This window comes from Crassostrea angulata, chromosome 5 (assembly GCF_025612915.1).
Source record: "Crassostrea angulata isolate pt1a10 chromosome 5, ASM2561291v2, whole genome shotgun sequence".
Classification (NCBI taxonomy): Eukaryota; Metazoa; Mollusca; class Bivalvia; order Ostreida; family Ostreidae; genus Magallana; species Magallana angulata.
The window spans coordinates 53,681,424-53,708,149 of NC_069115.1; the positions used below are offsets into that span (position 1 = coordinate 53,681,424).

General features: G+C 32.3%; 1 protein-coding gene across 3 annotated transcripts; it reads left to right on the plus strand.

Annotated features, from left to right (window-relative positions):
- On the plus strand, window positions 1-26,348 carry LOC128185615 (carbohydrate sulfotransferase 11-like). Of its 3 annotated transcripts, none has more exons than XM_052855213.1 (5): window positions 1-137; window positions 19,200-19,306; window positions 23,269-23,372; window positions 24,627-24,830; window positions 25,359-26,348. In XM_052855213.1, exons 2-5 carry the CDS (start codon window positions 19,204-19,206, stop codon window positions 26,226-26,228), a joined length of 1,281 nt encoding a protein of 426 aa, XP_052711173.1. In that variant the 5' UTR covers window positions 1-137; window positions 19,200-19,203; the 3' UTR covers window positions 26,229-26,348. The 3 variants fall into 3 exon arrangements, with proteins under 3 accessions (XP_052711173.1, XP_052711172.1, XP_052711171.1); XM_052855212.1 differs by lacking the exon at window positions 1-137 and adding an exon at window positions 6,099-6,237; XM_052855211.1 differs by lacking the exon at window positions 1-137 and adding an exon at window positions 14,271-14,436.
- Window positions 26,349-26,726: the final 378 nt, after the last annotated feature.

The following is a 26,726-nucleotide window of genomic DNA, read 5'->3' on the forward strand; positions in this document are numbered from 1 at the left end:
CAAGTGCAAACACTTTGATCCTTTAAAATGAAAGTATGTGTTATTATTTTTCTACGCTTTTTTGAGAAGTCAACAGGAATGGAATTACTACGTATCTTTTGGAAATTCGGTGTGATGTCATTTTGTTGATCAGCTAGGTAAGAATTGTAATCGATTTTAAGTTTTTTTTTATGTAAATAAGGTACATCAGATGATCAGGTACGTATAAATTGAACTGACTTCGTACAGAAGTAATGTAGGAGTCTTTATTCTTTCCTGGTTTTCTCTTCCGTCACTTTTTGTCAATTATTATTCTAAAGGAAGTATGCATGTCTACTGTCAAAGAACAATTGAAATCGATAAAAATATAATACATGCTCCTTTTGTAACACATAAAAATTGTCAAGAATGAAAATATGATATTTTTAAATGAAATTATTAATAAAATTTGACTTTTTTCCATTTGAAATTTGAAAACCTTGCACATTATTTAATTAAATGTTACCCTCCAATTAATATCATTTCGTTTGTCATGCAAAATTTCCGTAGATTGTTAAATTAAATTGAATGTTCTTTTAAATCAAGAGTTCTTCGGTTTGTTTTAATAATAAATAAGCATAGCTTTACCACAAGAGTATTATGTTTTATGAAAGTCGAAAAATAAAAAGCAAAAGTAACGAAAAAGATGATTGGAAAGTTTGGTAATCTAATGGTAAAGCAGACTTTAGCTAAAGTTTGCGCATTTTTTTTAATGTTAGAGTTTATGTTTTACTAATGGGTATTTAATCAATAAGGACGAGCTTGAAAAATTCCTATAGCATTTGAAAAGATACCGTTAAATAATTGACTCTATTAATTGGGTTCGCGTACTTGGAAATCCAAAGCGCACTGACAACAAACAGCATGTACTCCGTGATTTTCTGTCTTATCAGTAAATACCTTTAATTAATTATGAGGCGTTTCATCTGTTTTTATTATTGAATTTGATTGAGCCCCTAAACAATTTATACATTTATTCGACTACAGATGGGAGACCATTGTTTTGAAAATGATGAATGTGTTGTCATTCCTTAAAACATTAAGAGATTCTGTGATTAGATAGTATATACTGTCTAGGCTTATTTATTTATTTTTGTTATGCCATAAATTCACATGCATTCGAAAAGTCATAGATTAACCCACTCCGTTATGATGAATGATGAGTAGAGCTGTTAACTCCTGCATAGGTATTGTTTAACTGTCCGGAGTACAGTACATGTACAACGAATTAATGAGAAGGGTATGCAGCAATTGATATTATCAAAAGGAATGTTAACTTAAGGGCAAATGCACGAGCTTCCGCTTCCTAGCGGCTTTTAAATGTCCATCAAGCTCTCAAAATGCAAAGCTAATGATCATAAATTTTTATTTTTTATTTTTGTTGTTATTAATCAACTAATAAATTTTATTTTCGGACCATCAACATGTCAAAAAGTAAATAACGAGAGGGAAGATGTTTTTAAAGGCAAAAATTCTGTTATGGATCAGAAAAATTGTAGATTCAAAAATGGTTTTTGCAAAGTAGACGCGTTAAAAAATCCCCATATGTTAGACCATTTGATATTATATACCATATGGTATCCTGCTCAAGCGCCGATGGCCCTTCATGTTCCGCCATGATGTAAATTATTAAACACGCGTTCTTGGATACCCCATTCTGAAAAGTTCTTTATATCAAAACTTAAATCGCGCATTCAAGAAACGACATTTTTACATTTCATTTTTTCACAATTTATCAAATATTAATTTCTATGTATACCTTTAATAATTTTCATGTAAATCTTTTACCTCTTTACGTATTTAAAAAATATTTCAACATTGCAAGTACATAGGTATCCATTTTGATGCAAAATCCCACTGACATGCATTCACCAAAGCGTGTCCACCACCTTACTCTCATATATACTATATCCACCCTAAACCCACCTTATCCTATCAACGAATCCAAAGCTTGTGCATGCATTTAAAGACAACGCTGGTTTGTGCTAAGTGTCCCTTTTGTTCACAATAGTAGCACTTCCGCTCCGATAATTGTACTAACGGCTTTTGTTTTTCCATTTGAGGGTTCATTCTAAACATTATCCTTACCTTTAACAACAACACTTAGCATCAAATCAAATAATCCATCTAAAGTTATTGGTATATTAGACATGTTGATCCATTTTGTTAAATATGATCCAAGCCTTACCGTAAATTGCAAAAATGTCTCTTCTGGTTCAGGTCTACTGGATCTGAACTTTCTCTTGAATCCACCTTCCGTCAGATCATATCGAAGTTATTTAAGTTAGTCATAATTATGAGCAGTTTTGGCTAATATTAACGCGTATACAACTAATGGTTTCGCAATTAGACTAGTAGCATACGTCTTTTTATCATAGTTTTGACCGTCGCGTACAACTCAAAGCGTCTGAAATAACTGTCCCATTCATCATGCCTTTCACCGAACGGTGGAATTGTACGTATTCTTGCTTTGGTGCCCAAATCAGTATCTACTTTTAACATTACTTTAACCCATCTTCATCTCAAGTTCATACTTATTTTCTCTTTTTTTTTAACAACTTCACTGCCTGATTAAATCTATCTAATTCTAATCTATACGATCTCTCTTCCTTATCTTTCTCTCTCTCTCTATGAAATTCTCTCATTTCTCAGCCTATCTTGCTGCTTTTTCACAGAATCTTTCTTTGCTGCTTTGATTTTGCTCAAACTTCCTCATGACTTAGTTGTTAAATAGTGCTGGCTGACAATTAAAGAGGCATGGTTACGATTTTGGTCAAATTCTATTTTCTGTTTTTATTATTTACAATACTTTACAGTGAAATCTGAGAGTCAGTAGTTGAGTTACAAGCAGGATACAGGGCTCACAATTCTTGGTTATGTAAACAAGGGTCATGCCCTGTTTTTGTTTACAAAGGTTCAAAATACCAATAAAAATATTTGTTAAGGAAATTAGTCCTACCTCTTTATTCATTTTAAGCATAAACAAACAGATCCTAACATTTAACACATTCGTTTTAGGTCTAAAACTGGCATTTGTTCTTCAACGTTCAAAATGTAAACACACGCTTTGTTGACATAGCAAAGAATTTTTACCCTGTAATTCGCTTATATTTCAAACAATGACACTGAAATTTTGGTTCCCTATAAAATATGCATAACTAAAGCATTGTAAACAATAAAATCGAAAAAATAGTTTTTGACCAAAATCGTGACCATGCCCCTTTAAACATAAAAAAATGTCAACAAATAATAGACTGAATGTAACGTTCACAATCACTACAAATGTTCTACTATCAACAATTGACAGACTGTGACCCTGACTTTTACAATAATGTTCTACTATTCAGGGAGTATTGTAAAAATACTCACCACACAATATCTACTTTATAGCAAAATCATGGTCGCTTACGTTTTGGCGACACAGAACCTATATATGACTAACTAAAAAGTTTTTGAATATAAGCTAAACAGCTTAAAACTTCACTTTTCCTGACCAGATTCTCAAACTCACATTCCAAGGGAGGACAGTTCTTGTTGATAAATTCGCGCTTCTGTTTGATTCTTCGTCCAACTAGCAATGTAAACCACCAAAAACCTTTCTAAAATATAATGTAAACGTTGTAAAAGCTACAAAGTAGAAAAAATGAAAACAAGAATTAAAAAGGTAGTTATTATTTCCAATCACAGAACATATATTTGACAATTTTTCTAAGATAAATATTTTTCTAATAACAGTTCTGTGCTAAGTAACTAGTATCCCACTTCTGACACCAATGTCACAGAATGACCGTGCTGTTTGTCATAAATGAAGGAACAAAAATTTTACTACATTGTAATACAGGACATATTTGGTAACGTTTTACACAGAAGATATTTAAGTTTTTGTTTCAAGCCATCCGTCCAGGTATGATAGGCCAAAGTGGTGAATGTGTACAGTTGAAAACTTAAATGAACAGTTAAGATTAGTTTGGTTCTACAGTCGTTTATGGAGTACTGGAGTACTTTAGTTGTGGTTTACTGTAATACTGGATAACGGAGTACAGCAATACTGGAATACTGAAAACTATGTTACTGCAATACTGGGATCTATTAAATAGCTATAGTACACATATCATAACTGTATATATCATACAATAGGGTTATATACTATGCACGTTTTTCCACACAAATATACATTACTTTGCACAAATACTTATCATATATTTACTTATATTATACATGCATAATTTTACTCATGTTTTTAAAAATATTGATTTACTTTTACATGTATACTTGTACTTTTACACATACAATATATATTACGCAAATAGCATATTAACTTATACATTGAATTCACACAATTACTGACACATTTTTTACAATGTCTACGCATCATTGTTACTTTACAACTACTTTTTATACTTCAACATGCTAAGTTAAAAACAACTTTATGGAACAGATCACCAAAACACATCAAGGTAGTTGGCTGCCATTGTAACTGAAAATTAACAATATCTCACAAGGGAACTTGCCAATAACCTTTTGATAGATCTAGCCGTCAGAAATACGCATTTTCCGCCATTTTGAAAACATCGCAGCTATTTCGGCATTGGTTGTGCATCAAACAGTGTTTTTTGTTTAAGGAATGAAAATCAACATACAATCTTTTTTTTACGACAAGAACAAAAGGAGACAAATTTGGACGTCTGACGGTTCGATGATGTTTAATATCCTTTTAACTTCACCTTTTACAGTCTCTAACATTGAATATTGGAGTCGTCTAGGAGCAATCCTGACAGGTTTATCTATTGTGGTTCTGACCTCATGGATCAATACTTTGGTAGAACCTGGTAAGTCAGTGAATATATCTGTATACCGACGCAAAACGTCCATGGATGCGCTCTTGTTGACTCTACTGGAGATCAGCGTTAATGTCAACGTTGAGATACGACTCACTCATTGGAGAGCTAAAAAAAAAACCAATTTGTTGCTTATCATCAATGGTATCTGCGGTGACTACTGAAAAGAGATTTACATCTAAATTACGTTCTACATTTTGTTTTAAAAGATTGATGTGAAACGTTTTACATGCAATCTTATTCATTTATGACAATCTCGTCAGCAACTCTGTTAAGCTTCTTGCAAACGACAAATGGTCACATCCCTTGCAAAAGCAATTTGTTGCTATCTGTTGGCAGTAAAAAGATATGTTCTTTCTTCTTTCAAACAGCGGTTTTTATTCTTCTTGACATATTTTTTCTTGAATCGGTTAAATGATTCCTAAAGTGTTTGGTGTGGTAACCCACACGTAGACTCCAGTCTGTCTCGCAAATCCAGGACATATTGATAAGTTGTCTTAATTTCCGGATCCTTGATTTCCCTAAGAATCGTTATTGGCCCCCATACTGGTCTGGCAAATACTACGTTAAATGGTAAAAATCCAAGACTACCATGTTGAACATCTCTATAGGCAAATAGCAATTTGGCAGATATTTGACCCAGTCTTTAGGTCGGTCAGTACACCTTTTTTAAGTATCTGTTTCAACATTCCATTCAAGAGCTCAACTTACCCATTACCTATGGTATGGGGTTGTGGTCAGTTGTGTCATAGATATAATTCTGGTTACTTCCTTCATCAAAGCTGACGTAAACTGGCTAAACATATCAGTAAGCATTCTTTGAGGACAACTATGCGGGAAAAAAATCTCGACCAAGGCTTCAGCAACGCGTTCTCTTTCGATTCCTGGCAATGCGATTGCTTCCGGGTATCTAGATGCATAATCGACAGGTGTCAAAATAAATATATATTGCCTTTGTCAGTTGGTGGATGTAAGAAACCCACAATATCTACAGCCACCTTTTTGAATGCAACATCTATTATAATTAATGGCATTTTGGCTGGAGGAACTTTGGATACTCGTCATGTTGGCAGTGTTCGCTGACATGTATCACACGAACCGCAGAATCTCTTTATTTCTGTTCGTCACATTCAATTTTTAAATTGTTACTCATAGTTTTCATATACTTACATATATTTTGAATTCAACTCAGGTGTCAACATATCTATATTAGTATCTTTACCCTCACCCGACTGGTTAGACATTTAAATACCCGTGCTGGTGTAATCATCTTGGGCGTAGCAGGCACCAGCGAAGGACATGCTGTCCTGTACTAAAGTTTATTAAACTTATAGTACTTGCATCTGAACATTATTCTAACGTTGTTATTCCTGCTTCTGAGGTAAGAGAGTTTTATTTTTAAGTTTGTTTATTGTTAATTTTCAGTTGCAATGGCAGCCAAGTTCTTTTCTGTGCTTTGTTGATCTGTTCCATAAAGTTTTCTTAATCTTAGCACATCAAGTACATAAATACTGCTAATGTAATATAAGTATACGAAGTAGTTTGTAAAGTAACAACGCTGTATAGTCATTGTAAAAAGTGTGTACAGTACAAAAAAGCGTGAATTCAGTGTATTAGTCAATATGCTTTTGCTTAATATATTTATTGTAAGTATAAAAGTACAAGTATACATGTGAAAGTAAACGTATATAAGTAATAACATGAGTAAAATTATGCATGTTTAATTTAAGTGAATAACAAGTAATGCATGTTAACTAAAGTATTTGTTAAATGTAAATATATGTGCATAGTATATAACCCCAAGGTATGGTATATATAGTTATGATACGGGACAGCCTAATCAGTGAAACAAACACTTAAATATTTTCTATGTAAAACTATTACCAATTGTGCATTGTATTAAAATGTAGTAAAAATTTCAAAAAGTTGTTCTTCCTGACAACCAGCACGGCCAATCTGTGATAGACAATAACATGATTATTTGATACTGCATGGTTTTTGCCGACTATAAATTCTTAAATTGCTGTATGATGTTGTCAAATGATTTTTCAAATATATTGTTTAAGTCTGAAAAAGTTACGTTACTTTTTTTAATCTATTTGATTTTTGAGGATAATGGTTCGAAAAAATTCTTTGGTGTTCACTCTATTGGTTCTAAGAATTCTGCTACTCTGGGTCATCATACATATCCTAGCATCGAGCTTGGGTAAAATCTTGCATTTTAAATCTTAATGCATTGCGTCTATTCATATCATTTTTAAGGATAGCAGGTTTTAGTTTCCCCATGTCGCTCCATATGTTTGTCGCAATTACACATTGCATTGGTTATAGGTTTAGAGAGCCAGTACCTTGTCATCTTGGAATCCCATTATCAATTGCGCAATTGTTCAATCCTTTCCTATATAATATATAATTCAACCACAAGAAGTAAATTCTTGATATTGATTATGTCACCTACATGTAAACTATCGATATATTACGTTGTGCGTCGTCATCCGCGCAACATTTTCGATTAATATTTGATTGCTTTGCAGAACAGATCTTTATGAAATTATTTATGTAAAACATTTAGTTAAAATTTGGATTTAAAATTGACTTCCCAAACCTCACTTGCTCTTTGTGATATTCCCCATCAACTTTGAAGATGTATATGTTTGTTGTTTAAGTGATGTGGATTGTTGAATGTAGAACTCAAGTGAAACGTAGACTGTTCAGAGTATTTAGCCGAGCCGAAAGTCGACAACTGCAAAAAAAAAATGGGAGAGCAAAATGTTCCTTTTGATCAGTATTTACATAATAAAGATAAATATCAACGTTTTGAGATGTGATTACAAGGGATATTTTAATTTACGATCAATCGATGATACACATGATTACAATAAAATCATAATTTTTAACCTGTGACCGTAGATCGAATTAAATGAACAAAATCTGAAAATAGAGATTATTAAAGTAATAAAGTATTGCCAAAAGCACGTCCTTTTTGTTACCCTTTCTCGCCAAAAGATTTGTTCTCTAGATTTTATAGGCAGTGATGATGGAAAAGAATGCCCGTCTACTCCTTCCAACCTCGACTGTTCTTTTCATATGATTGAAATAATGCATTTTTTAGTGCGTATGTGGGATATTTTATAACTCTTTCGACTGCTTTCAGTTACAGTTTGAAACACAATTTTTCAAACGCAAATGTGATCTAAACATGACTACGCTACTGCAAATAATGGGTTTTTTTTGTTGTTGTTTTTTTTTTTATACAAATAATGCAGTGCGCACAGATCAATCTTACTTTAAAAGCAAATTTCACTATTTGTTTGAAAAAAAAAAAAAATTCGTTTCATTTTATGACCCTTAACCCACCTACATTCCACCAACAAATCCAAAGCTTGTGCCTGCATTTGAAAACATTGCGCTGATACACTGTCCAAGCTATATTTCTAATATTTACATTCCAAATATTTTTTGCATGTCAAGTGTGTGAAAAGACACTGCAGTTATAAGACCGTAACACACACAGGGTACTCAAAGGTTAGAATGACTAGTTTTATTATGACGTCACAAACGTTGAACGCTGTAAAATGCAACGTCACAAGCGAGAATCAAAATTCACGCTTGCGGCTGTTACAGTGGCTCTTCCATTAATTTGAACTTACCCTTAGGATAAAACAGAAATTTTGACGTATAAATCATATTTGCAGACAAGGCAAGAAGTTAAAAAATGTAAATGTAAGCATTAAATCGTTATTTTTTTTAAAGATATAGTCTCATAACTGCAGCGGTGTGTGCATACAAATTGAGTAACGCGCGCTATATCTTTAAAAAAATAATGATTCAATGCTTAATTATTCCTTCTTTTTTGCTTTTAATACAATGGTTAACAGCAAGACCTTTTGTAAAACGTGAACACTTTAAAGCCATAAAATCTAAATCCGCTCCATTTTCTGAATCTATGAAAAACTTAGCGATTACAAAATACAGAATGATTACGATTCAATTTTTGCTGATAATTGATTAATTAACGCTCATTAAAAATAAGTCCTAATTATTATAATTAATAAGTACAATAATTATAATATTATCTAAAACAATCGACAGTTCTTTCTCAATTAACCGGTATCAAAGCACAAAAAATCATATATTGAATATTGCAGTGACAAAATCGACTTAACATGAAATATAAAACCAGCAATTATTTTTTGAAATATTTAAATCTCGTGGGGGAAATTCAACGTGGCTCACGCAGCGTCTTCTAGATCCGACATCACTCGATCTTAAGTTTAAGTTTTTTTGTAATTTATCAGTAACAAAGATATGCAAAACATTAGTTGGATAATATTCTTAATATGCCATTATACATGTCAACCAATGTCGTACTGAACTTAACAAAACATAACTATATATGTTAACAATACTGAACAAGATTTATTGCATATAAATATCAAGCATTTATTCACACAAAATCTTAAACCTTACAGTTTGTCACTTTCCACCAAAACTGATTTATTTTTCTCTTTTTGTTATAAAAAATACAACAAAAATCGTATTACGTGTCCTTGAATATAAAGCTGATGAAAGTGAAAGATGTACAACACCGGTCAGATATAAAGTTTTTTTAAATGGTATTGTTGTGTTCTGTAACCGATCTGGATGTAGAATTTATACAGTTTATACACCATGGCTAGATGATACCCGACCAGGTTGTTTCTATACATCAAGAGAGAGAGAGAGAGAGAGAGAGAGAGAGAGAGAGAGACTATCTGAGCTATTGGATAGATAGATAGATAGATAGATAGATAGATAGATAGATAGATAGATAGATAGATAGATAGATAGATAGATAGATAGATAGAGAAATTAATCTGAGCTATTGTATAGCTACGGTCTATAAATGTCTGTATCCCCACCCAGATCGGTTTACAATCCGTTTTACATCCTACCACTCCGTTTAAATTGGGACTTCATATCTAACCGATTTTGTAAACAGTATCATTTTCATTATTGCATATGATTTCGGACATTCACGAAATAGATACATCGACACACCCTTTTGTTGATATTTGCATAACCAAGCAACAATAATGCTATTAATTTCATTACACTCTGCTTAGTTAGAATAATCTAACTGTCTCTCGGGACAGGCCTTCACCAGAGTTAAAATGCCTGTCATATACCAGTAATGTAGCAAAAAATTGCAGAATCGCTCCGAAACGATTTTGGAGAAAATTAATGAAGCTGCATTTAAAAAAACAGTCAAAGTATTCATAACAAACCATTTTGAGGCTGTAAATACCTTTCATCTAAAAAATTAATTCATATTATAAAGAATTCAACACTTTTTAACAAATGTTTTTACTCGCTTCAAATATACACACCATGTTGACATTCGGAACTCTAGGGATTTTTCATATTAAATGCAGCGAGTTAGAGTTATCTCCACTATTTTCTTTGATGAACAGACTATATCGAAAATTTTTAATGAAAGTTTACACGTATTTACATAGGCAAATATGATATTGTGGAAACATAAACTATTATAATAGAGCCTCCCGTGATTTATCGTGTATGTATTGCGCATACGCAAGATGGTAAAATCCCAAAAATCCAGATGATTTTAGGATTTTTTAAAGGAATTTTCGCTGTTTATTAATTAGCGAAGCTTGATTGAGAAAAAATGAAAACAAATCTTCAAATACCAATGGTGTTTAAAATATATAAAACAAAAGACAGTACTATCGATTTCTCGGTATTAAAGCCCCAAAATTCGAGTATATTATCTTAGTATAATAGTATAGATTCATTAATAATTAATCAAAATGTTAGTGTGTACTGGTAAACCAGCTAAAATACTCATTTATTTTTACTGTTATTTCAAAGGCTATTGCAATGTAACTGATCCCACAAGGGGTTTTCAAAACAGCTACATGTATCTATGTACAAAGGTTTCATACACCTAATTAGATATACAAAGGTGTCATACATACTGTTAGGTAACATACACCGACGGCAATTTATACATATAAAGTACAATGTGTGGTAAATACACATAACGAAAAGTGGAGTACAGATAAAGTCGATACCTGAAAAAAAGTTCAAGATACGAGGGCTGTTAAAAGAGATCGCCGACAAGGTTATTTACGGAAAAATTCCTTTGTACTTTGTAGGACGTTGTATCAATTGAAAATGAGTATGCCAAAATCATATGATTTTAATATTTTTTCAAAATATACAGCAATTTTAATTTGCATGAAATAGATTTACTGAGCACCATTTCATTTTTCCACAACGTCAGGTAACGTCAAACACCTGAAAGGCAAACCTGTCACTCTTTTCAAAGTAAACAACTTTCAGTTTCACACATTTTTCATGTCAATCAATGCATTTATAAAATATACTTTTATACCATTATTTGTCAAGTTTTTTGTATAATGTCTTTTGTGACATATTGTAGATCATATAAGTCCAAAAATCTTTACTCACGCTGTTTCGACTTTAGATGAGAAAATAAAGCGAAACCCATAAGTGCAAGATCCGTGTTGTATGGGGGTAGGGTGCTCAAAATATCAGTTCTTCCACCCACTGGTAGAATCTAAAAACATTTGGTCTCCAGCAATTCATTTGAAACTTCCACAACTGACATTCATAAGTAATTGTGACGTGTTTAGGTACTAAACTATCTAGACTTCTATATTATTAAATTCCTAATTTTGTAGACCAGGAAGCCCTCGACCAGAATTATAAATTTCATGTCTCCCATGTTAGGGGTTCTGACTCTAGGGCGGGGCAAAATAGTCATTAAGTGTTAATGCATTTAATGTTTTTAGAAAATGTCTTCTTTACTTCTGCTGATCCTGAATAAAACTGACTGCGTATGAAGAAAGAAAATAAAGTTGTCTATCAAAATTTAAAATTTCATGTCTCCCAATGTAAGGGTTTGAATCTAGGGTACGGACAAAACACTCATATTAAGTATAGGGAAGGGGTTCTTTTTGCAGGGTTTTGAAAAAGGCAACTGACACAGAATAACAATGACTACATATTTAGAAAAAACCCATTAAGCTGTCATCTTTGAATATAATATTTCATGTCACCTACATGTAAGGCAAGGGTTATGGCTGGGAGGGGGTATATATTTATTTAACTATTTTACTCTGTTTAGGAACTCCAATGAAACAAATGAGTAAATTCACTTTATATTTAGATAAGAGAAAGAATGAAGTTCTTTATCAAAGTTAAGGTATTATGAGAGCATTTGGAAAGAGTTCAAGGGGGTGGGGTGGTAACAGTTAATGAATTATCTTCCTTTGCTTCCTCATTATGGAGTTATCTTCCTTTGCTTGTTCATATTTAGTAATAAATCATTGAATACAATGTAATTAAGAAGTTGTATAATTAAAGGAATAATGCAAGTTTTTTATCTTTTGAAACAGTTTTTTTAAATATACAAATATAACCTATCTTGAATGTTAACAAATATGGGAAAATCATTTTCTATCAGAGTCTTGCACCTTTGTAATATCAGGTCATGCAATTTATTATGATCTTTAAAGAGACAGTACAGCTGAAAACACGTGTGAATAACTACAGATTTGCCCATTGTTTCTTTAGGAAATACATGTAAGAAGTAACGTTGATTGTAACAGTTGAAATAGATAAAAATCCCTATCACGTACCTAATTAATGTAATTATGAGCTTCCGGAAATTTAAGAGTCGTACAAACCGGAATAATCTTATATCGTTTTATTTTTATTTGTACCACGTGGATTTTGATTGACAGTAATTGACATGTGCTGAAAACTACAAGATATTCGCCCGACTCCGATCATCGTGGTATACGAGGTAAAAAGGACTCTCTAAACGGAATACATTATCACTTTCTCGATAATCTATTAATGGTTTTCCAATTTCGGTTCATTTTAATATGAACAGACATAAATGAGTCAAATAACCTCTCAAGGGGCCTCACTTACAAAAATAATACTAGCTTGTAGTCAACCCCTATGATAAGCACGCTAATTACATGCTTACAAAATAATAATTGTGGTTATTTTAAAAACTTTGAACAACTATTACCTTGGAGAAGTAGAAAAGACATATTTTTATCACCAATGACACCCTCGCGCTAACCTCCGTGCCAACGAGAGATATTAATATAAGTTGTAGAACTTGCTTATCAATCGTTGTAAAATAAATAAAAGTCAGTTTTTTTAACAAACATTTACAGGAGAATCTTCGCGAGCCCTGCATGCGTTTTGTTTACACTTCATACGCATGCGTAATAGTATAGAAGGCTTACCCCGTAACAGGTGCGATGTATTTATGTGATGGGTTATACGTAATTATTAATTTTAATGGAATAATTAAATTTATATAATGGAGAACTTTGTAATTTTCTGAAAGTTATACATTCATAATTAGTACAGAAATACCGAACCCGATCGGAAAATTTTTTCAAGTCGGTTTTTTGATAAGACAGACATTTGTAAAGAAGGATAAACTTGAATAATTTCCAAAGCATTTAAAATCAATACTGCTAAAACAAATATCCTTGATGATAGGTATTCACACTTAAGATCAATACGACAATAAACCGCGTTATTACCAATGTGTAGGGTCACCTTAGCAACAGATTGAATTAACAATGAGACTGTTAATTGATTTTGATTGCAAATTGATTAAACCATAATATGAATATAGACATGTAAACCAGTTTAACAGCATCTGAAAGACTGTTACCTCAAAAATGTTAATAACAGTTGCCCCCTGTTTTAATACATGTACGTCTACGGACACACAAAAGTTTATCAATAAGTTATATGTATTTTTCACTCCTTTTTTTTTTTTTTTTTTTTTTTTTTTTTTTACAATTTTTGTTTCGTTATTTATCCATAGATATTCTAAATATCATAACTGTAAACATGTAGCCCGTGCATGAACTAACCTGTGTTAAGAGTCCACAAATGATTGGTATGGGCATTGGGAAATAGTACTTTTGTAATAGATTGCGTATACGATTGCAGCTGTACGAAATTTACATTTCCATTCCATGGTTATCTGTAAGTTTGCCAAACTACAAAGCAACCTTACATTTGTCAATTTGTAACATGTCAGATGTGCTATTTCAAGCATGAAGATACATCTACGAATTGAAAATGCGAAAAGTCGAAGGTTTAATTAACTAACAAAAACACCAAAGCTGCAAAGTGTGAATCATACGCAGAACTTGAATCAAATCTTAAGTGTGTTTATGCTCGAATATTATAGGTTACACGAACAGAATAACACACAATCATACTCAGACTCACACACCAACACGATTGCATAATCAGATTTACAAAGTTTACATGTCTGGATTTTTTAACACAATTACCCTCCATAGAAATATTTATAAGTTTGCTAAACTGCAAAGCACCTGTCTTGGCATTATTATGGTTGTTTCCGCTTACATATTTTCCCAGAGATCTCAAGTGAGGAACTGCTTTTTTAAAATTTGTATTAAACAGGAAGTAATTGATTAAAAGTAATTAATTGATACTTTGTTTGTGTTAAAATTGTGAGGATACACTATACCAAGGAAAGATACATGTAAGTATTATATTAATTTTACAAATTTGAACGGATAACATCCACTATATATTATCTCATAAATCGAAATAAATCTTGTAGCTTCGTAATTATTGGTTGTTGGATAGTTCATATTTACATTTTCCAGTGTCTTTGTTTATGATGATATCACAACAAATCAAAAAATATATTTACAAAAAATCTTACATTTACGATAACAGCCTAATTGAACATACGACAAACGTACGTTTACGTTTAGGGGGCTATTTTCACAAGCTGTCGTAAGATAATGACGTTGAACTAGAGCCGAGCTCATTGCAAATAACGAGGAGGTCTTCCGTTACAGCTTCAACTCAAGAAAGGATTCACAGGACGAAAAACCACCTTTAAGCAAGTCCTTAAAGGTGGCTTAAAGGTGACTTAAAGGAGCTTAAAGGCTATACGACCTTTAAGCCGCCTTTAAGTCACCTTTAAGCATCTTTAAGTGGCATTTACGCTCTCTTTACACTGCCTTTACACTGTCTTTAAGTGGCCTTTAAGTCAATATTGATCAAGCTGAACAATAAACACATATATTAAATGCAAAAGCTCTTTTATAGAGATGGAAGGGGGGTCATCCGAGTGATAATATAATTTCCAAGGAAGGGGGGGGGGTGTTCCAGGCGGTTTTAATCGTCGCTCCATTAAACACAGATCGCTATCATCAGCACCGCTCCGATGGACACAGATTGCCGTTATAAAATTCTTTATAATTTTTTGGGGGTTTCAAAATTATTGTAGGGATGAGCGCAGTCTCTGTATCTTAATATGTGCATAAAACTAATTAAAGTATGTTTGTTTCCTATTATAAATTAATCGGTGAAAAAAATCTCTCTCTCTCTCTCTCTCTCTCTCTCTCTCTCTCTCTCTCTCTCAGTTCATCCGGTTATTAAACAAAATAAAGATAATGAACCAAAAATGCATGATTTAATTTGTTAATCGGTTTAAGGTTTGTATTTTTTTTCAATTTTCATTATTTCTAACTCTAGATCTGCTAGATACATGTTAAAGATGAAAAGACTCTCAATTTACTGCCTTTGTTATATCGGGCAGGATATTACTGCTTTGTTTGTCTAGACATAGTTTTGTTCGTTTGTGTATATCTAATTAGAGTCTATTGTTTGTACAACTTAAGAAAACCCCTGGAACTAACACAGAATATACAAGATATACACAACAGTTGTGTCGTGTGCCCAGGTGCATGTTTGTGTATATCTAATTAAAGTCTATTGTTTGTCCAACTTAAGAAAACCCCTGGAACTAACACAGAATATACAAGATATACACAACAGGTGTGTCGTGTGCCCAGGTGCACGTCAGGGTTTCTAAACGCGTTGAATTTTAGTATGTACGAGTATACGATAAGTCTAGTGAATAAAAGTTAATTTACATTTGTAATTCATTTTCAAAGTATTATTTCCTAGCTCTGGGTTTCAAAGATGTTACGTCTACAAATTAACGATACATGTATGTAAGAGTAAAATCTTGAGGCTAATTAATTAATGTACCGGTGATCATAAATAGGGGTTGATTATTAAAATATATGTATAAGGGTAAATATGTCAAATATACCCGGCCTGGCACATCATACAATTGTATGTACAAGTCATTTGCAATTGCCACATGCAGTAAATACGTCACCGGTAATTGGTAATTTTGTTTGTAATAGAATTGATAGTTTATAAATCATGTACATACAATTACATGTAAATATTTAAACATATTGGAACGGCGCCGCGATCATGAAAACCTGGAAATTGCGGGAAATTGAACAAATACCCTAATAGTATCAATGCATTTAATAAAAGAAATGATTTCATTTTCTTTCTTACATTCTTATAGCTATAAATAAGATGAACGTATATCTACTCGGTTTAAATTTATTAACTACATGTCAGAAAGCCTACTATAGTGAACCTAACGGTTTCCATTTAGGTATAATATATTTTTGTTCACTGAAGACCAAGTTCCGTATTTCATTCTAAATACATGCATGCATGTAATTTATAAATTAGATATAATTGATTGTTACAAACTGAATGGTTTGTCAAAATCTTTTCAAGTAAACACATTCAATACAGTGATTCAATATCCACTGATATATAGGATATAAAAACGCTTATGTAAGTTGCCGTGGCGCAGGGGATGTGTGGTGATGCTAGTAAACTAAGGGTCCCGGGTTCAATTCTCGCCGTGGCCGGGTTTTTTTTGGTGTTTTTTTTTCATATTTCTTTCTAGAACAAAAACCGTTTTAATACCTTTTCTTTCATAAAGTTAATACATTTTGTTAGAAATTAAGCACAGCATTGAATTAAATTTTTTTTAATGGCTTAAAGGTGGCTTAAAGGTAGCTTAAAGGTGGCTTAAAGAAGTTTGGACATTAAGGACCTATAAGTTGTCCTTAAAGGTGGCTTAAAGGTGACTTAAAGATAGTCTTTAAGCTGCCTTTAAGCCATCTTTACGCTTTCTTTAAGCCACCTTTAAGCGATACATATAGCTTAAAGGTAGCTTAAAGGTGGCTTAAAGATTGTCTTTAAGCTACCTTTAAACACCTTTAAGCTATCTTTAAGGAGGACTTAAAGATGGTCATTCATCCTGTGATTGTCAATCAGTCTTGATAAAACCATTCGCCTTCTCCTTACACTTGTCAGGGTCTGAAAGCTATTGATCGGAGGTCATTTTCACACTACCTTAACTTCTGACAAATCAGGGCTTTAGAAAATCACTTTGAACTCTTGAAAATTAGTTCATGCCTATTTTCTATGTATTGATATAACCCCCAGACTGCAGAGTATTGAAGAGTTAGACCTCTCGTTAAACAGATAAAGGCATGTCTGTGATAATTTGGAGATATATTTAGACAAGAAAAGTATTGACTGCGACTATAAAACACTATTACGCACAGGGAGCTATTCCCTATAAGCAAAATGAAAGCGGGTATGCATGTCTTCATGTGAAGCTTTTAACTCTCATATTACGCATTATCCAAACAAAACTGTATTACAACTAGATTGATAAGATAATGAAGAACAACTTTCAAACAGACATCATTATCGTAGCATATATCGTTTATTAGTTATACAGCAAAGACTTTCCAGGCACCTAGATCCCTTATTTAAGAAACCAGCCCCTTTTTTTTGGTCTCAAATGAAAGCCCTTAAATTTATGCACAACTTTTGTTCTACATGCATTAAAAAAGTATTTCAAACTTAAAAGTTACGAAGCAAAAACATGAGTAAAAATTAGTAATTTATATAATTCAAGTGGTACAATCGGAAAAAAACTAAAATACAAAAGTCAGAGGACAACATCCAAAGCGTCCATTTTAAAGATTTCTAACTTTGGATTATTTGCTACGGACCATTTCGGAGCCTTCGTTCGGAAACGAATGCCCCTACAATATTTTAAAAAGGCAAATTACTCAAACCCGGAAGTTACGATTTTTTTCATTTTTAGTGACTTAAAAACTTATCTAATTTACAATACACCCTGAAAATTTAAATGAAATCGTATGACAAACAAAAAAGTTATTAACGTTTCAAAAACGTCTAGAAGAAGAATAACAATAATGAAGAATTACCATCAGAATCAGTACAAGGTCTTCCGTTGGAAACGGAAGAGATTAATTACGTCTATTACAGCCGTTAGTGCGTCTTAGTCCTTAGTTACTGACAAAACTCAGTAGGCATTGTCACGGTAAAATAATCACGGGATATTTTGCCCCTTTGAGTTATTTCCCCTCCCATACGCATATTCGAATATATTTTTGTTTTTTACAACTATCGTGAAAGTAAACTAGCATCTTATTTCTGTATAAAATTTATATTTTAAACTTCATTAAAATTTATTATTTGTTGTGATTTATCGTGGAACCCTTAAAATATTGTAAGGTTATCTCTACATCATGAAACGCCGTGTTTGTCTGTGTAGTGCTATAACATGTACTATGGTGATGACATAAAAACTTTGTATTATCACTCCCCGTTTCCTTTTGGATTTTTCCATAAATAGAATGTTTGCAATTTAATTAATGACCATCAATACAATAAGGGATAGACTAACGCCAGCCAATTACTAAACGTAAACTTACGACCATGTTTTTGACGTAACTTAAAACGTACGATTTTTTGTGAATTAACAAAATTGTAGGAAAATCTTGTATGCCAACCTTACATTTATCATTGAACGTTAGATCTTTTGTGATTAGATTGTAAAGTATAACCATAGTTTAATCGATTTCAAAAATGACGTAGTGTTGGGGCTTAAGCTGGGTTGGCATTGATAGTAATCCCATTTAAAAAACAAATCAACAACATTTTATTATGCAAATAAATACATGTAACGTGAAGGGGTGGAATGTGTGTTATAATAGCATGTTTATGAGAGCAAAAAAATATTAATGACACTTTAATTCAGAAAAAACCAGTATTTTAAATTGATGTTGGGAGTTGTATAAGAAACTCCCTATATACATGTAACACGCATTAAACCATTTAAAACAGTATAAATCATGTATTCTATTGCTGACTGTTATTGACTGTGTAATTGTATCAATGATAAAGATGTAGGGTTATATTGCAAGTGATCTAATCTATAGTAACCTATAAAAAGGCAATAAAAATAAAACTATAATTTATTGGCAGTCTTTCAACTTTTTCACAGGAGATATCTGTTAGATAGGTTAAACAACACTGTTTTGGAACCTTAAATAGCTACAGTTATCTTTAATATATTTGCTTTCTAAGGAAAATGGTAAGAAGACGTTGTCTGAAATCCGTCCTGCTGTGTATTCTGTTTGTTCTTGGCAATCTGCTACTGTTGGCCATCATACAAATCATGACATGGAGCTCAGGTAAAATCGTAATATCTATTCTTACTCACGCATCTAATTATAATTTTACCTTATTTAGATACTGGATTACAGCTTTCTTCTGATGGTCTGTCTGTTTGTCGTAAGACCACTTTGCTTGATTCGTATGCACCTAGCATTGGTCGGTGATTGTAAATACCCTACAATTAATAATTTTCCGTTCCCATGGTTGGTTCTAATCGCGTATCATTGTACAATTCTTTCTTTTTTTGTTACATATGGTAAGATCACAAGTAGCCAATTCTTTACTTTTGATTTTGTCTAAATAATTTTAGGTAATCACAGACGGTGAGAGGGTAATAATTAGAAAGAAGTCAAAGGACATAATCCATATCACGTGCCAATCATTTAATATTTGTTAGTTTAATAAGATTTTGGCTCTCCTTATTGGTCGAGAAATTTCTTTGATACCTGCGTCAAAACTTTTTTTTATCGTTTTGATCAATTTTTACAGGAAAAAGATTAGAATTCGTGATAACGTAGTTAAATGAAATTGCTCGACGAAACTGTGTGGGAACATTCGGTATTGCACATAATGTTCATTTACCGGAAATATTAAATTTGCAATGTATATTGATTATAACCGTAAGTAAAAACTTGAAGAGTCAAGGAAACTGCAATTTTTATTTTAAAGCATTTTTAAGGATACAATAGGTTTAAAAATAGTCATTTAATATGTGTAATTAACTGTTGTACAATACTTGGTCAGACGCAAAGTAATTTGGATTTATTAAAATCTTGCAGCTGCTTCCTTTTAGAGGAGACATACCTCCTGCCTACTTCCGACACGTATAAAAAACAGCGATTGAGAGCAGCTGGCGAGAGTCCTACACAAATAATTACTCTCTTAATCAATAATATTTAAAAACTTGAAGTTGAAGATTTTGATTTTCCATATAGATAACAACTCACTTGAAATTTTACATCATAACACATCAGTTACCGCGTAATTTAGGTTGAGTTTTATAAGAAGGACAAAAAAAATAAATATGTACATCAGTATGATATTGAGCTCTTTCAAGCCTTGGGGAATAGTTCCTGTCTTGGGTTTGATAAAAGAGCTACCCTCCCTCCCCCACAGCTGAGTCTATAGTCTTCTCTTCTGTTTTCGATAATCAGCGGTTTTTCTAATACCAATGAATGAACTTTTTCCATTGGGATTAGTGTACATGTAAATGGTAAATAATTTTAAATTTGTTTTACACATGTTCAAAAATTTGGCCACTAGCGTCGTACAGCCAGTGCACTTCCTCCTTTAGTGTGTTCTAAGCGGCAGCTATGTCGTTTTTATGCCACATTTTCGTCTACGATCGTGTCTTCTTCCTTTAGTTTAAAGAGTTTCGTTTCTCTGTTTCTAGTTAGCCATTTAGGGGCATCTCTTTTCTGATAATTCTGCACTAGATATTAATTGTATTTGTATATTTAAATTTTACACTGCCAAATACACTATATTGATTAAAAAAGTTATGATTTAAAGAGCTTAGTAAGTGACTATATTTTATGGCGGAAGATTTTCAAGAAAACATTTCCTAATTTTCAGAAAGGTTGTGCATTTCTAATATCTTCATTTTGTTATGAAAATCAAGTTTGTTATTATTTATATCGACATATATTGGCAAATTTAGCTTATATTTCATAAAGGTCAAGACAAAATTAACTTTAATTTTGCCTTAAATAAGCTTATCTAATGTCATATCTAAAATACAGCATAACCAACTACTTTTGGTTTTGTTTTCTAAATTTATAAGAATTTTTTCGACAAGTCTGTTATAATTCGAGTAAAAATATGAGACTTTAAAATAACTTCATAGCATTTTGAAATGTTAAAGACTGAAAACAGCGTTTTGTTGGCGCAAAAAGGTAAAAAAAAAAAAAAAAAAAAAAAAAAAACAACAAAAAAACTAGGTGATTAAATTGTAAAAAAAAAATCCTTATAACTACTAGTATTTTAATTTTTATTTGTTTTAGATAGAACAATTTGCATTTGATGTCATGGTTAATTCTGATAAAAAAAATATAGGAAAAACGATGTATATGTAAGTTTCACTATCAGTGCAAAAAGATCAAATTAAATGCACCTTAAGCTTAGAGCCGTAAGAAGCAATTTTTGGTTTGAAGTTTGGTTAAGCTGTATGTGTAGTTTTTATAAAAATACTCAAGGAAAAATATTGAAAACTTTTAATCGCAGGATCCAACCTCCTTAACACCAGATGCATATTCCACTTGCCAAACTGACAATGACCAGTTTAAAGGAATCTTTCTGCACAGTGAAGAAAATTACAAGTTGTATGATCCACCCGTAACCCATTCAGCAGTTTCTTGTTGTTGCAAGTTTCATTTTGTGTTCAATTCAGCTCAGCACTTTGCATCAGCTGAAGGTGTATCCATTTTGAATGTTGTTGCTGTTATTGTCGTGATTTCCTACGTGTCGCTTATATGATATTATTTAACCTTTTTGATGATTGACACTTTCCGTTTCCTTTTTTCTTTAAATAATACTTGTGACGTCGTTCCAAATATTTGTGAATTTGTGACGTCATTATCATGCCATTCTTTTGTTTGAGTTCTTTATTATTTGAACGATAAAATTATTATCTTATTAAAAAAGTATTTCCCTGTTTCCAATCTTGATCATATTGAGCATAAAAATTCTTCAAATTTCCCTAACCTTAATTTTTTAAGTAATCAGGGTTTCGTTCCACGTATACCTTTGCCATACAAGGCTTGAGCCAGAAGTCATGTGATAATGCAAAACTAATATTTAAACCATTATGATATATTTTACGCAACTTGTTCAGTATGGGATATCAAATCTCTATGAATATGTGGGCGTGGTAATTTTTTAAAATGTATACGAACAAAAATTTCTAACATATTGCAAAAATGTTTTATATCAATGCTATCAATAAATTATTTTTCGAGGAGATATCCTATATAATTGAGAAGAGTTAGCACCAACTGAACTATAATAAATTTTATTCTTTAAGAATAATTAACTTTGATTTTTTTTTGTTGTCAAACACATTCTGCTGAAATAAAGCAAAATTATAATTGTTAATGAAAATCTTTTTTTTTTAAATCCCCACGAACTCTGCAAGTTAAAAGATTACGTGTACACGTAAATGTTGAGAGGTTGTATCTGCTAGTAAACAGATAAATTTGACAGGCAATTAAATATTTGGTACCAAATTGTTGCACAGAAATTGTTAAAATATCGGATTTAAAACTAATGCATAGTCAACCCGTATACAGAGCTGCTTCAAGGAATATTAAACCAATGCCTCCTCGTCTAGTCCATGTTGTTTAATCCTAGTCTTTTTTTTCATTTAATGAATATAAACTGATGTTTGATGTGTGTATGTTTTAATTTATTTACTGATTTTAATTGTAATATTTCTTTTAATAGCCCCTTTCTTAAAATTGTCAACGATCAGGCGTGTGATTTTTATCAGAAATCTGTAATTTGGACACTATTTCCATTTCTTTCATGCAGAAAACAGTAGCAAGTTGGAAACCTATCTTGGAGAGAATGAGATTTATGCTAGGTTTATTCATGGGTTGGCACAAATTCTTGATCTTAACAATAAAATTGTATTTTTTTAATAATTTGATGCACTGAAGACAATTTGAAATAAAGTATATAAATATAATTTGAAGTGATTATATATTTGAGATCCTGATCTTGATTATATGCAAATATCTTACATTTCATTAAACATACCTGGTACAAAAATTCAATTTCTGTAACTAGTTTTCTAACTTGTTCATTAAAATTCTTAAACACAAACTCGCGATTTTTTTTAAAATCAATAACCAAAAATATAGGACTTTATACCTCAGCTTTAAGAAACATGTACGCTCTCTCAACGAACCTGATAATTATTCATCGTGCTGTTCTTCATAAAGCGCACGGATGTCATGGAAATTCTTTTTATCTTTTGAAGGTAACACTCCAGGATATCATGCATTGCTGTCAAAGAACCCCATTTATTACGAGAAATCAAATAATCCCCGTGCAACAGAAAGGGGGGAACATCAGATACAACAGGCAGGTGTTATAGCAGAGTGTGGAACTTTAAATTGATATGTTTGGAAATTCATGGCCGATAGTGCTGTGTCTAATATCAGTCAAAAGGGGCTTCATATGGGGTCCACATTTTAACGAAACAGGCAAACAGGGGTCGCAAAAGGGTGCCTTCAGAAAAACATACAGAAAAAAATCTTTCCTTTAAACTGAAAGTGTTTTTGTGAAACTAGTATCTAAAAGGAATTTGATCTTGAGAGAAAAATGATCATTACATTTCACAGCATTGAAGTTCATTACATTTAATTTTCACGGCAAATGATAAAAAAAACCAAAAGGGGGTAGGTTATCTTAAATTAAAGGTGGAATGTCATTTTAAAAATCATGCATAAATGTATGTCAGTCGTCTAAAGAAAATTGAATTACGCCAGATCTTAGGGTTTTTTAAGGATGAAAAAGGTAAGACATAGTAGGGATGAAGGCGGGGCCTTTTATATTTTATATCATATATATTATTATTCCGGAAAAGTGTGATAAAGGGTGTGGTGAAGGATGAAATAAATGGTGATGATACGGGAGTGTGATAAAGACGCGTGCCTCTGTTTATATCAGGGGTGCAAAAATCCTATTTTATATACCTAGTGTAAAATATAGGGCGTTTGCACCCCTGATATCAGCAGTGACACGCGCCTTTATCACACCCCCGTATCATCAACCTTTAATTCACCCTTTATTACACCCTTCAGAAACACCTTTGTATTTTTTTTTCGGATTACCTCGGATTTTATTCTCTTTTTCTGTGCATATCTGAAGTCGAAACTATGACATCATGATCTGAACATTTCTAGTATAGATAACGTCACAATAATTTGAACGTCGAAAATACGCGTTTTGGAGATAGTGATAAAATGCTTATAAGTTTTTTCAACCTGAAAATGTAAATTAGCTTTCTGAATTCAAATATATAGTAAAAACAACAATATATGTCAAAATCTCTATCACATACATGTACCATATCAACGCTCGACCAATATCGGGCTGATATGGGAGTCTCGGGTTGATGTGATACAGATTTTGCCATGTATTATTCATGTATTATTATATTTACTTTATACCAAATATTTAAGAAATGAACTCAATGTACATGTATACCCAAGTGATACGAGTATAACCTGGGTTGGGGCAATTTACGCTTTATAATCCGCGAAGCTAGTGGGATTTTGTTTTAAAAATTTCTCCCCAAGTATTGATTTTAAAAAAACCCATTACATTTGACAGAGTCAGCGTGAAACTGAATTGGACCGTGTTCATAAGAAAAGAAGAGAGCATCTCCAAGAGATATGTCGTTACAAGAAGATGACCTTCCTCGGTTTCAGCCCAGAAAATGCCGTCAGAAATCACTTTGTGTTTGATCAAAATTCTCGAATTCTCTATTGTGCAATGGAGAAAGTAGGGTCTACATTTTGGAGAAGACTATTTCAGGTCGGTCGGTCATGAATAGAGTTATTAAAAAATAATCTCAAATCTATATAGAAAAAATAGAGAAAATCTATGGAGGAAAATACTCAAGGAGAATGTATGTTTTCATTTAATTGTTGGCACCATGACTAAGTATACTTCAAACTAATTTCATGTTAAGAAAGCAAACCATAAAAAATTCATTTCACGTGAAATTTGCAAGTAAAAACCATTAAAACCTGATATTCACCCGATTTTTTAGCATGTTTTTTTTTTATATAATATATTATATTATACATTTGTAATTCATGTGCGCATTAATTAAACGCGTATTTTAAGGCGAATTCGTGAGAGAGCAAAATTAATTGTCTGTTCATTTGATACGTACATGATATATATGATATCAAACGATCTTTGTTCTATTTGTCCTTGGAATTATATGGCAATTTAAATGTTTAAAACAAGACAATGCCATTGGCAAGTTATGTAATTACTTTATATGAACAAAAGTTTTTCGCCGATAGTACTCTTTTATTTTTTTCTGTTATATAGATTCTTGCCGGAAAATCAAAGTCTAAGAGTCCATTTGATATTGATCCGGGTGATGCTTTAGGAGGAAATGTCAAAACCTTTTCAGACCTTCCATTCTACATGATCACAGCAATCGTTTCCTCATACAAGAAATTCATCATCGTCAGAAATCCATTCGAACGCCTGTTTTCTGGTTACATAGACAAAATATTTAGTCTCACGTTTTCACATATTGGAAAACACATTGTTCTTACACAGCGACCAAATGCAACACATCATAGTAAACAATGTGGCCATGACGTCACATTCGCAGAGTTTGTAAAATACTTTATTCAAGGCGAACGCACTAAGAAACACCGGGATGGGCATTTTATTCCAATGTATGATCATTGTAAGCCATGCCAGATCGGATACGATTACATAGCAAAATTAGAGACTCTAGAAAAAGATACGATATATATTTTGAAGCAGTTAAACTTTAGTTCGATGGCTTCCAGTCTTGAGAAAGGCTTTAAAGAAAAAACGAAAAACGACTCCGCAGAAGATCAAACTGAACTTCTTTTCAGATATATGAAGGTTCTTGAAAAGTGTATTTCCCGACATGAAATTCAGAAAATATTCTGGAGAAAGGAGCAGATCCGAGGAATTATTGATCCCGACATCCGGTTCCCTTTCTCTGAAAAAGAGTCTTCAAGTTTAACACAGGAACAATATCTTGGCGCACTTTATCGGTCAGTGGGAAGAACCAGAAGTAAAGAGATGGCGAAGAAGTTTCGTCGTGATGCCATGTTAAAAGCATACTCTACGATCCCTAAATCCGACCTGGAGGCATTGAAAGAGATATTTAAACCAGATTGCGAAATATTTGATTATGACTGCAATTCTGTGTAGATACTAAATATTTTTGCAACCAGAAAATACTTTTTTGGAAAAGTATATTTTTTCTAAAGTGCTGTATAACATGTATCATGCCTCAAATAATGAAAAAGTAAAACTACATGGTGCAAAACGTCGGGTTGGGTTTTTTCAATATTTTTAGTTCGTTTATTTACTAAGAAATATATAAAATGCAATAATTAAAGATGTACGTGTAAGTATACTGCATCCAACAATATAGAAAACAAACTAAACTAAAAATACTAAGATTGAAGAACATTAAAGAATATTTGCATTACATTAAGGAAAAAAGAATTACATGTAAGTATTTGAGATTTCGTCGGAGAGGATCAAAGATCTTATTTTAATCAAACGTACCCTTCATAAGCTCTCGCCCCAATGTCGAGATTATTACAAATGTTTTTAGACTTATACTAAACGTGTTAGGGCTAATAAAAAAATAAATCTATGTTTACAAATTTCCACAGATCTTTCTTAATAAATAATTGTATA

Bases quoted from the DNA above. Each gene is read 5' to 3' on its own strand.
- LOC128185615 (XM_052855211.1), top strand. The intron at 19,307-23,268 runs GTAAAATCGTAA...TATCTTTTGAAG, and splicing joins AATCATGACATGGAGCTCAG to GTAACACTCCAGGATATCAT. The intron at 24,831-25,358 runs GTCGGTCGGTCA...TCTGTTATATAG, and splicing joins TTTGGAGAAGACTATTTCAG to ATTCTTGCCGGAAAATCAAA.